The sequence below is a fragment of the Euleptes europaea genome, chromosome 3 (genome assembly GCF_029931775.1).
Source record: "Euleptes europaea isolate rEulEur1 chromosome 3, rEulEur1.hap1, whole genome shotgun sequence".
NCBI classification, from domain to species: Eukaryota; Metazoa; Chordata; class Lepidosauria; order Squamata; family Sphaerodactylidae; genus Euleptes; species Euleptes europaea.
The window spans coordinates 1373969-1386082 of record NC_079314.1 but is presented as its reverse complement, the minus strand read 5'-3'; the positions used below and the strand labels follow the sequence as shown (position 1 = coordinate 1386082).

The window sequence follows — 12114 nt, the reverse complement described above, 5'->3', positions numbered from 1 at the left end:
TATACCTGCATTGTTTGCATCATATTCCTCTAAGTTAGGAAGTTCAAGATAACTTAATGCATACTGCGTGGGGCTTTTGTTATAATATAATCCAAAGTCAACTGGTTTTAAGGCCCTAGTTATATTTTCCCTGGAACCTCATGGCTGGTTCAATTCCTCTCTATAGTTGCCAACCTCCAGGTGGTGCCCGAAGATCTCCCAGAATTACAACTGCTTTCCAGACTATAGAGATCAGTACCCCTGGAAAAAAATGGCTGCTCTGGAGGGTAGCATTATACCCCACTGAGGTTCATCTAGGGTTGCCAGCTCTGGGTTGGGAAATACCTGGAGATTTTGGGGTACAGCCTGAGGAGGGCAGGGTTTAGCAAGGGGGTGGACTTCAGAGGGATACAATGCCACAGAGTCCACCTTCCAAAGCAGCCATTTTCTCCAGGGGAACTGATCTGTCGCCTGGAGATCAGCTGTAATAATGCAAAATCTCCAGTCACCACATGGAGGTTGGCAACCCTACTTTCTTCCCCTCTCCAAACCCTGCCCTTCACAGAACCTACCCCCAAATCTCCAAGAATTTCCCAACCTGGAGTTGGCAACCATATTCCTCTCCCAGCCATTTTTCTATTTTTGGCCCACAGAATGTACCTAAACTGCCGTCTTCCTACAGCCGAAAGCCAGATCTCGAGCAAACAACCTGGCTTTCTGTACCTTTCCAAATGACCACCCTCTCTGTCCCCAGCCCCACGGGTGCATGCTCTCCCCAGTTCTGTGGGAAAGGTGCACGGCCTTTCCTCGTTCCCCACTCACCAATCTGTCCGTAAGCCATGCTGATGAGCCGCTCGTTCACCAGCTTGTCAGTTCTGGGGTTTCGTGGCTGACGCTTCATGATATCGCTTTCGGCTGCTTCGTAAGCCAAGGAGATGGCAGGCACCTACGGGTAGAAGAGGCAGAACAGTGAGAAGGAAAGGCCTTTCCAGCTATCCTGGGTTTTTATTTGGGGGGGGGGGGGTCCGGATAGTCCAAAACATTTCTATCATTGTTATTTTCAGAACTTGGGGAGATAACTTTCCAGCCCTACTGAACGGCTCCTCTTTTCAGAAGCTCCAGAATGACTATCAGTGTTCGTTGCTATGAGAGTTGGATGCTCAGAGGCAGACATTTTGTTAAACTAGTACCACAAGGCATTCAGCCTCTGCCTCCGTGCAAATACAGTAAAAATGTTTGAAGGCTGTGCTTAATATTCACTCTAACAACTGGCTTAACCTACAGATGTCAACCAGTTTCCCCTAAAAAAAAAAAAAGAAAACCCCTATGGAATTACAGTTCTGTGCTTCAATAAGAGAATTTTCCTCTCCTTGTAAGAAATATATGTTTGCAGGTAAAAACTAGTTTTGCTATGAAAAACTCTGTATGTTGAAATCTAGTTGTGAGGGAGAGTAGGATCTAGATTAGCCTTCTCGCGGGTACGCTTTTTAAATGCAGGGATTTTTATTTTCAATAGCGTATATGTGGATGGATTCAGTCATGTTGTCCCCTACCTGATTGGTACAGTCCAAGAACTAGGTTTGCCAACCTCCAGGGGTGACCTGGAGATCTCCCAGAATTATACCTGATCTCCAGACCACAGAGGCCAGTTCCCCTGGAGAGAATGGCCGCTTTGGAGGGTGACATTACACCTTGCTGAAGCCCATTCCTTCCCCAAACCCTGACTTCCCCAAGCTCTAACCCCAAATCTCCAGGAATTCCCATCCTGGAGTTGGCAACCCTACCAAGAACAGTTTCTACCCCATCTGTTTGTGTGGAGGGACTGTGGCTCAGTGGCAGAGCCTCTGCTTGGCATGCAGAAGGTCCCAGATTCAATCCCCGGCATCTCCAGTTAAAGGGACCAAGCAAGCAGGTGATGTGAAAGACCCCTGCCTGAGACCCTGGACAGCAGCTGCTGGTCTGAGTAGACAAGTCTGACTTTGATGGACCAAGGGTCAGTATAAGGCAGCTTCATGGGTTCATGTGATCAGACTTCAACACCAAAATAAGCCAAGGTTTCATTGGCATAAACTGCAGCGAAGAAGCCAGGGCACAAGATGTTGGGAATATCCAGGTAGGGAAGTTGGACAAACAGAGGCCTGGGGGGATGACTCACCATGTCAGTTCCCAAATCGATGCAGAGGATGGTGATGGTCCCCAGGGGTAGTGGGATGTTTGCCATGATGAACAGCAAGAAGGGGGTGATCTCCGGGATGTTGCTGGTCAAGGTGTAGGCGATGGATTTCTTCAGATTGTCAAAGATCAGCCGTCCTAGCAGGAGGGAGACACATGGGCATAAAGGGGAGAGACGGGGGGCACAACTGGGGGGCAGGGAAAGCAGGATTCCCAAAAGTCAGAGCCAGGCAGGTCTCTGCATCCCCTGGCATGGTTTCGGGAGCTCTCCCTCTCTATATGCTGGGTTCTGCCCCCCACCTGTCCTCTCCCACCTGCCCCCTGCCTGCCCTTTTTTTTTGGGGGGGGGAAGATGGGGTGAATACTGGCTGCCCCCTCCCCTATGCAATGCAGAGAGCAGTTTGTGTAGCCAGTTCACCGAGGGCAGGACAAAAACTCAGTGGATTTTTCTATAGGACCTATGCTGAATTGTCAGAAGAACTTTATAGAAGTGGTTTCTAGCAATGGGAGAAGCTACTCAAAAGAGACAGTAAGTGGGGCATATCGATACAACAGTCTGACAATGAATTCGTCGCAATCTCCTCCTCCCAGGGAAACGTAGGAGTGACATCATCTGGCAATTTCTAAGAGAGATTTCTTAGTGCCATCAGCAAACTACATCTCCCAGGATCCTTCAGGAGAAGTCACAGCCATTAAATGGCTGCCAAACAGATGTATTTTTGTAGTTTAGACATGCCCATAGAATTGGGGCTTAAATGTGATCATTTTAATATATTTATTTTACTTTTTACATATTCATAGCCCGCCCTCATTCCCAGTCCAATCGGGCTCTGGGTGGGTAACAACTTTTAAAATCATATAAAATCATAAAACATCAATTAAAATCCAACAATTATAACAACTATAAAACAAAATGGCATTAAAATAACATAGCAGCCACCGTGGACCGGACAAGCAGATGAGCCCCCACCGATGATAGTAGTGGGGAGAGATGGGAGGAAATGGGGAAGCCAGCAATGACGGACATCTTGCGGCTGCCCTCAGCTGTAGGCCTGGCAGAATAGCTCCTTGCGGAACTCCTTAAGGTCCTGCAGGGCCCTGATGTCACTTGGAAGACTATTCCACCAGGCCGGGGCCGGGGCTGAAAAGGCCCTGGCTCTTGTCAAGGACAGCCGCACACTCTTTGGTCTGGGGACCACCAGTAAGTTGTTGTTCGTAGAGCGTAAAGCTCTCTGGGGGGCATACCAGGAGAGGTGGCCCCGCAGGTACGAAGGTCCTAGACCGTGTAAGGCTTTACAGGTCAAAACCAGCACCTTGAACCTGATCCGGTACTCCAGCTGGAGCCAGTGCAGCTGCTTTAGCGCTGGAGTCATATGATCTCGCAGCCAGGACCCAGTAAGGAGCCTCGCTGCGGCATTCTGCACCAGCTGGAGCTTCCGGATCAGTCTTGAGGGCAGCCCTACGTAGAGCAAATTACAGTAATGCTAAAGTCCTTCTCAGTGTTATGGCTGTGCAATCTTTCCCTCGGAAACTTACTACCTCTGTCTACCACCTGGGTGGATTCCCTGGCCTGGATGGCCTAACTAGCCCAATCTCATCAGATCTTGGAAGCGAAGCAGGGTAGACCCTGGTTAATATTTGGATGGGAGCTAACCAAGGAAGTCCACGTTGCTACGCAAAGGCAGGCAATGGCAAACCACCACAGCTCACCTCTTGCCTAGAAAACCCTACGGGGTCGCCATAACTTGGGTGCGACTTGACAGCACTTTCCACCACCGAATGCCTACTACCCTAGACCCCTGATTATACCCTCCCATAACGGACCCTGCCCTGGATCCACCCCTTCGATGCTTACCCTCTTCCACTCCAGTGACGATGGACGCAAAATTGTCATCCAACAAGATCATGTCAGCCGCCTGCTTGGAAACGTCAGAGCCGGCAATGCCCATGGCCACTCCAATGTCAGCTTTTTTCAGGGCTGGGGAGTCGTTTACCCCATCCCCTGTGACAGCCACAATTGCACCCTGTGTGGGAAAGAAGGAACACGTGCTGCCGTTCACGTTCTCTACCCCCACAGAAATGAATCCTAGACAGGTGGCCCTGAGCATCCCACAGCTTGGAGAAAGGCAATTTTAACAGGGGTTACCCACTGGGGGAGATGTGAGCTGGAGATAGGGTCTTGGGAACAGGTGGTGGCTGGTGATCTCCCCCTATTACAATTGATCTCCAGGCAACAGAGAACAGTTCACCTGGAGCAAATGGCCACTTTGGAAGGTGGACTCTTTGGAGGTGAAGACCCTCCCCTCCCCAAACCCCACCCTCCTCAGGCTCCACCCCCAATACCTTCAGGTATTTTACAACCCAGAGCTGGCAACCCTACTTGGGGAACCTACCATGTGGTGTGGAAGTGGGGTTCCTTCCTACCTGCCTCTGGCAACCCTCCACAATGATGAGTTTTTGTTGCGGGGAGGTGCGGGCGAAGACGATCTCAGTGTGGTTCTGCAGGATCTCATCAATCTGATCCGTGGGCATGTCCTTCAAATCTGTGCCATGGATCACGCAGGCTTTGGCATCCCTGGGTGGGCAAGAGATGGTGAGAAACACCCCTCCATGCCCAGGCACGGGGAATCCTGGGTGATAGCCTAAGATAGCTGTTTGGGAAGGGTGCCACTTCAACGGCAGGAACTTCAGCGGTTCCTTCCCTATGCCAGCTTGGTGTTCCTGTTTCTCAAGAACTATGGGGGGGGTGCAGAAGAGAACCCTCTCCTGATCATCACAAGCAGATGAAAAATGGTGCTCAAAGCCCCAGGGGCTGGGTACGATGCATGGGAAGGCAATACTCCACTGAAAAATGGAGACTATAAATATGGTCAGACTACTCTGCATGACTTCAGCAACCCAGGTAGGGTTGTCAACCTCCATTTGGGGGGGGCGCAGATCTGGAATTACAACTGATCTTCAGACCACAAAGATCAGTTTTCCCTGGAGAAAACGGCAGCGGTGGAGGGTGGACTCTATGGCATTATACCCCGGTGAGGTCCCTCCCCTCCTTACACCCCACCTTCCCCAGGCTCCACGCCAAATCTCCATGAATTTTCCAGCCAGGAGATGGCAACTCAAAACACAGGTGGGGTGAGTGAAGGACAGTGACACACTCTTGTAGGGTGCCAGCCTCCACGTGGGATCTGGGGATCCGCCCAGAGTTACTGCACATGTTCAAACTACAGACGTCAGTTCCCCTGGAGAAAATGGGTGCTCTGGAGGGTGGACTCTGCAGCACTGTACCCCACTAAAGTCCCTGTCCTCTCCAGGCTCCACCCCCAAATCTCCAGGCGTTTCCCAGCCTGGATATGGCAACCCTGACCCCATCTCTGGCCAGTGGCCAGGGGGCACCTGGCAGCCCTACAGTCTTGTGAAGGGTGGGGTGGCATTTTAGCTTTGCTGGCTGCGCTTCTAGTCCATTTTTCCTCTGAGACCGCTCAGAGGGTGCCTTTACATCACAAGGTTAACAGACATCCCTCTTCCCTGGGAATTGTAGTCCCTGTGAGGACTACAATTCCCAGAGGCTTTTGTGGATAGACTGGGAGCCGAGGCCAGGACATCATTATAGGCTGACAGTGTGGGTAGCCATACCCAGATTCACACTCCTGGGGGCTCCCATGCTCTCCTAGCCAGGCCCAGACCTCCTTACTTCACAGATAGGGTTGCCAGGTCCCTCTTCAGTACCGGCGGCTGTTTTCTCCAGGTCAACGGATCTCTACCAGCTGGAGATCAGTTGTAATAGCAGGAGATCTCCAGCTAGTACCTGGAGGTTACAACCAAAAAACAAACCAAAGGTGCTGAATTAGGAAATGAACAGCACACAAGCTCAATATATCACAATACTCTTATAATTGTTGTGCAATGGATACTTTTCATTGTTTGTTAGAAAGCTGGGCTGATGAAGCCGATTGGCGAAATTGTTTCCGGATAGAAAGTTACTTTCTATCTCCAGAGCGCGGCTCTCTCCGGCCGTGCCGGGACCTCCCGGTCTCCCGACCTCGCCTCGCGGTGAGAGGCGAAGAGTTCTAGCAGCCTTTGTGCGCATTCAGGACGCCGTTGTGATCTTCATTGACGCGGCCGCTCTCGCCTTAGCGTCCTGGTTTGAACTCATACTTACCAACTCGCTTTGGGATCTTTATATCATGGTCTCCTTGTCTTTATTGGTATCGTCAAAGCCTGAGAAACTGTTTGTTTGTGTATTATAAAGCATACTTAAGTGAGAATTTACACTGCATTAAGAAATTTGTCAAACAATTATAAGAGTATTGTGATATATTGAGCTTGTGTGCTGTTCATTTCCTAAGTACCTGGAGGTTGGAAACCCTATTCACAGAGGGAATGTGGCCTGATGCTGTTAGGCTGTGCTTATTTAACTGAGGGTGGTAAACTGACCAAGCGTCTTTCTTCCGCTCCTCCGCCCCCCCCCATATAGGGTTGCCAACCTCCAGGTGGGGCCTGGAGATCTCCCAGAATTACAACTTACCCCCAGGCTACAGAGATCTGTTCCCCTGGAGGAAACGGCTGATTTGGAAGGTGGACTCGATGGCAGGGATCCCCAGTGTGTTGCCCATGGGCATCACAGCGCTCATCAACATCTTTCCTGGAGCCCACCACTTGTTTTAAACCCATTCACAATAATGGGTTTAAATTGCAGGTGGAAAGGTACCAGCTGGATAGTAGGGAAAAAAGTTTTTACAGTAAGAGTTGTTCAGCGGTGGAATCAGCTTCCTAGGGAGGTGTTGAGCTCCCCGCTCCCTGGCAGTCTTTAAGCAGAGGCTGGACAAGCACTTGTCGGGAATGCTCTAGGCCAGGGGTCGGCAAACTCATTAGTCAAAAGAGCCAAATATCAACAGTACAACGATTGAGATTTCTTTTGAGAGCCAAATTTCTTAAACTTAAACTATATAGATAGACTGTTTATTAACTTAATAAATTTTACTTAAAGTTTTAAGTCTTAATTAAACTATAGGTAAACTGAATAAAATTTGATATCATACTTAATAGTGATCTTATTTATTGACAAAAATTAAATTGTAAGTCCTGCCATTTCCCCCTCCCCGTCCGGAGTCCTTATCTGGAGGCCTGGTCTACCGCCATTAAAGCCTATTGGTAGACTTGGCCTCCGGCTGAGTCCCATTGGGAGGCCAGGTCTACCCATTGGCTTTCTTGGCAGTAGACCTGGCCTCCAGAGGCCCATAGAAGCCAATTGGTTGACCTGGCCTCTGAAGGGAGACTTCCCCCTCCTCGGAGTCCAGGTCTACCGCCAAGAAAGCCAGTGGGTAGACATGGCCTCCCAATGGGACTCAGCCAGAGGCCAGGTCTACCAAAGGAAGCCCGCCCCGCCCAACAGCTGATAGGCGGGCGGGGCTGGCCAGGAACCGCTGAGCCGCCCGCCCAGCAATCGCGTGGCTAGAGGGGAGGGGAGGCTTTAGCCTCCCAACCATTGAGGGCAAGGGCAAGGGGGACCTGGGCATTCTCCATGGCGGGGGGGGAGACAGCGCACCCGCTCGCCTGCTCGCTCTCGCTCTCTCTCAGGCGTGCTGGCTCCGCAGCCCGGCTGCCGGCAGAGCAGGCGTGAGAGCAGGGGCTCTGAACCAAGTTCGGAGAGCCGCACTCAACGGGCCAAAGAGCCGCATGCGGCTCGGGAGCCGCATTTTGCTGACCCCTGCTCTAGGCTGATCCTGCATTGAGCAGGGGGTTGGACTAGATGGCCTGTAGGGCCCCCTCCAACTCTATGAGTCTAGTGTTGGTTTTATTCTCTCTCACTCTTTCATTTCCCAATGTATTTTTAAAAATTACTCTTCTTCTCCCCTGCAGTTGGGCTTCCTCTGTTTGGGTGATGGTGCCCATTTTGTGGCCCACTCCCCACAGCAGCCATTTTGGTGGTAGCGCCCACCATCCCATATCAGAATTCCAAAGGTTTCCACAGGCTCAAAAAGGCTGGGGACCCCTTGCTCTATGGCATTATTCCCCAACTAAGTCCACCCCTTCCCCAAAACCTGCCTAACCTAGGCTTCACCTCCCAAATCTCCAGGAATTTCCCAACCCAGAATTCTTTGCTTCCCCTTCCCCCCTCTGCAGCCCCATCTTTGGCACCCCCCTCTCCCTGCCCCTTCTCCAGCCTGCTCCCCCCTCACCTGGGGTTGACCTGGCTGACAGGGATGTTCAGACGGGCGGCAATGTCTTCCACCGTCTCATTACCCTCCGAGATGATGCCCACACCTTTGGCAATGGCCTTCGCTGTGATTGGGTGGTCACCTGTTACCATGATCACCTGGTGGAGGAGAGAGACGGGGGACCAAAGGTCAGCCAGTGAGAGAAAGGAGGCCAGAATGACCATCCAGAAAACCATCCTGGGCTCCCTTTCAAGAACTAGAAAGTTCCAGAGGAGGCTCAAATGGCCCAAAAGGCAAACATTTCCTAGGGAAGACATATGCTGCTTACCAACACATAACATAAGATTTCTTTCTACCAATAAAAATCAGTGTGCATTTCCACAACTCCTGGCAATCTATGAATCAATGTCCTTCAAAACATCCTATCTTTAACAGCCTTGCTCAGGTCTTGCAAACTGAGGGCCGTGGCTTCCTTTATAGCAGTGGTTCTCAACCTGGGGGTCGGGACCCCCAAGGGGGTCGCGAAGTGTTTTCTGGGGGGTCGCCGCCACTGTCCTGGGACAGCCCCCATCCCGGGCTGTCCAGGACTAACCCAGACGCCCTGTAACCCTGATCCGTCCGCAAGGGCAGGGAAGACCCCAAGCAGAGAGGTGAGGAACTGGCCGACCGACAGCCAGAAGGAGCCAGGCTGCAGAGACGGTGCGGCGTGCCGCCGCACACCAGCTGTAGCCCCGCTGCCCAGCTGAGAGGTGGGCGGGCCAGCCCTGGGCGCGGTCGCACCTGCGCCAGGCGGATGATGCGGCAGGATGTGTGGGAGGCCGAGGAAGCTCCCCTGGCTCGGCCAGTTCAGGTCTCGGAGGAGAAGAGGGCGGTCCCCCTTGAGGCAGCTACAGCCACGTTGTTTTTACTTTTAGCCGCGCTCGGGTGGGGCGGGAGCTTCAGCCTGGAATCCAAGTGCACATGTCTAGTGTGGCTTCGCTTTTCTGCCCTGAGTCATCAGTTTCGCTCTGGAAAGGCCAAGGAGGAGAGAGTCGAGGTGCATGCGCAGTTCGGGATTTCCCCCTCAAGCGCGCAGGTTCGGTGAGGCGCAGAAGGAGCGGTGACTGGCGGAGGGGAGAAAAAGGCACGAAAAGTCCGAGCGGGATAAGTGGCCCTCAGCTCTTTCCTGGCCCTTCGCTCTCGTGAGGTGATTAAACGGAGCTCCGCTTTGAGGGATAACTGCAGTTCTGTGCACAAGCAGTGTCCCAGTCACAAGAGAGGGGGTTTCCTCGCGAGAGCCCCGGCCTGCTTGGAAGAGTTTTTGGGGAGAGAGGGGAGGACAAGGAACACAGTGCATGCTCAGAGGCACTCTTTCCTCCGTGCCAGGAAAGGTTGTCGCGCCACACAGTCACAGCCGCTGCGCAACAGGTGGTAGTACCGTTTGCTTGTTTGTTTTAAACTTTAAAATTTAAAGTAATTATATATATGGATACGCTGGACTGCCAAAAAAACAAATGTGTTTTCTTTATCCTATTGAAAATGTCATTTATGCAAATTTATGCAAATGTGACGAGGGTCACAGGTTACTTGGCAATTGTAAAAGGGGGTCGCGACTCGAAAAAGGTTGAGAACCACTGCTTTATAGAGTCAATCCATCTCACATTCGGTCTTCCTCTTTTCCTGCTGCCCTCAACTTTTCCTAGCACGATTGTCTTTTCCAGTGACTCTTGTCTTCTCATAACGTGGCCAAAGTATGATAGCCTCAAAATATTGTCGAAGGCTTTCACGGTCAGAGTTCATTGGTTCCTGTAGGTTATCCGGGCTGTGTAACCGTAGTCTTGGAATTTTCTTTCCTGACGTTTCGCCAGCAGCTGTGGCAGGCATCTTCAGAGTAGTAACACTGAAGGACAGTCAGTGTCCTTCAGTGTTACTACTCTGAAGATGCCTGCCACAGCTGCTGGCAAAACGTCAGGAAAGAAAATTCCAAGACCACGGTTACACAGCCCGGATAACCTACAAGAACATATGATAGCCTCAGTTTAGTCATTTTAGCTTCTAGGGTCAGTTCAGGCTTGATTTGATCTACAACCCACGGATGTTTTTTGGCAGTCCAAAAATGGTTCTAGAGATAGAACGCTGTCCTCCAATACCACATTTCAAAGGAATCTACTTTCTTTCTATCAGCTTTCTTCACTGTCCAGCTTTTACACCCATACTAAACTGATGCAAGCTGATATTTATTCAAGAGCCCCCTAGTGCATCTGGGGCCAGAATTCTTTCCAGGGAAGTACCTTTCACATAGACACAGACCAGCTATCCAGACATGGGAATTCTACTGAGAGAGCAGAAAAATGCTGTGAGTTTGTCTATCACAATGACTGTCCTGAAAAAGAGCCCAAAGGTGCCACAGCTCCTCAACTGCCATTGGCTCAGCTACTCTGATGTCATAGAAGGCTTGGCCAAACAGCTGTCTTGAAGCAAAGGAATTCCTGCTTTCAGTTCTGCACGACAATGGGCAACCCTGGGATTAACTGAAATGCACTAGAATGTGTGTCTGCTAGATTTCTGGATGACTGTATAGGAAGAGCTTCAGAGACTTTGGCCATATGCAGGATTCTCCTTCTGCAAAGACAGATGCACCGAGGAAAAGATCTCCTAGTACCGTACCAGCACCACATCCTGTGGCAGACACATCTCAGCTCCAGGCAAAGCGCATCTCTATAAAGAAGCTGACCAGCTTTGCTCAGGTGTGGGGGCACAGGATTTTAGCACCAGTGGTTTGGCTTCCAGACAAACTGGGCCTCCTTACCTTGATGCCAGCACTTCGGCATTTACCAACGGCATCAGGCACGGCCGCTCGGGGTGGGTCAATCATGGACATGAGCCCCACGAAGCAGAGGTTCTCGGTGGTGAAGTTGACATCGTCACAGTCAAAGGCGAAACCTTTGGGGTATTGCTCCTCAGGTAAGTAGTAATGGCAGAAACCTGGACGTGGAGAAGACAGAAGTCTTGGGAGCCTCTTCCAAACTGGAATGGCCGGGTGCTAATCCAGAGATCATGCCTATCTCTTTAAGAACTTGGAACTGCTCCACACACACATGTAAGGGTGCAAAAATACAGGCAAGCCCTCTTTAAAAACCTCACCCCTGAGTTGCTACAAACATCAGCTTTTCTCTTAAGGAAAAAAAAAGTTTCTTTTCCTCTCCAAAAAGATAGCTTCAGAGTAGGGTTGCCAACCTCCAGGTGGGGCCTGGAAATCACCAAGAATTAGAACTGATTTCCAGACAATGGAGATCAGTTCCCCTGGAGAAAATGGCTGCTTTGGAAAATGGACTCTGTGGCTTTATCCAACCCGAGGTCCCTCCCCTCCTGAAACCCTGCCCTTCCCAGGCTCTACCCCCAATCTCCAGGAATCTCCCAACCCAGAGCTGGCAACCCTATTTCAGAGGGTTGCTGTGTCGGTCTGAAATGGAACAGGGTGAGGTTTTTAAAGAGGGCTTGCCTGTGTTTTTGCACCCTTACATGTGTGTGTGTCCACTAGCACTTTAGAGGCCAACAAAATTGGGGGGGGGGGGAATGAGCTTTTGAGAGCAAAAGCTATTTGACTAAGGGAGCTTTGACTCTCCAAAGCTTATACCCCCCCCCCCAAAAAAATCGTGTTGGTCTCTAAGGTACTACTGGTCTTGAATCTAGTTGTTCTTCCTTTCTGAGGAATAGGGAAAATCTCCTATAAAAACCTTGCGGGTGAAACATAATGCATCATCTCTGCCGATGTGCACCGCCCTTCCCCTGCCTCCCCCAGACTCTCTGGCTCCTCTTCCCAGGT

The 12114-nt window shown here is 50.9% G+C and overlaps 1 protein-coding gene across 1 annotated transcript in view; it reads right to left on the bottom strand.

Moving 5' to 3' along the window:
* Window positions 1-12114, bottom strand: part of ATP1A3 (ATPase Na+/K+ transporting subunit alpha 3) — a 50006-nt gene that overhangs the window by 12501 nt on the left and 25391 nt on the right. Inside the window, exons 13-18 of the mRNA XM_056847512.1 lie at window positions 11098-11273; window positions 8331-8467; window positions 4576-4726; window positions 4007-4175; window positions 2135-2289; window positions 802-925 (exon numbers count right to left, since the gene is read on the bottom strand). Of these exons, the coding sequence (XP_056703490.1) occupies window positions 802-925; window positions 2135-2289; window positions 4007-4175; window positions 4576-4726; window positions 8331-8467; window positions 11098-11273 (912 nt within the window). The remainder of the gene's footprint in view (window positions 1-801; window positions 926-2134; window positions 2290-4006; window positions 4176-4575; window positions 4727-8330; window positions 8468-11097; window positions 11274-12114) is intronic.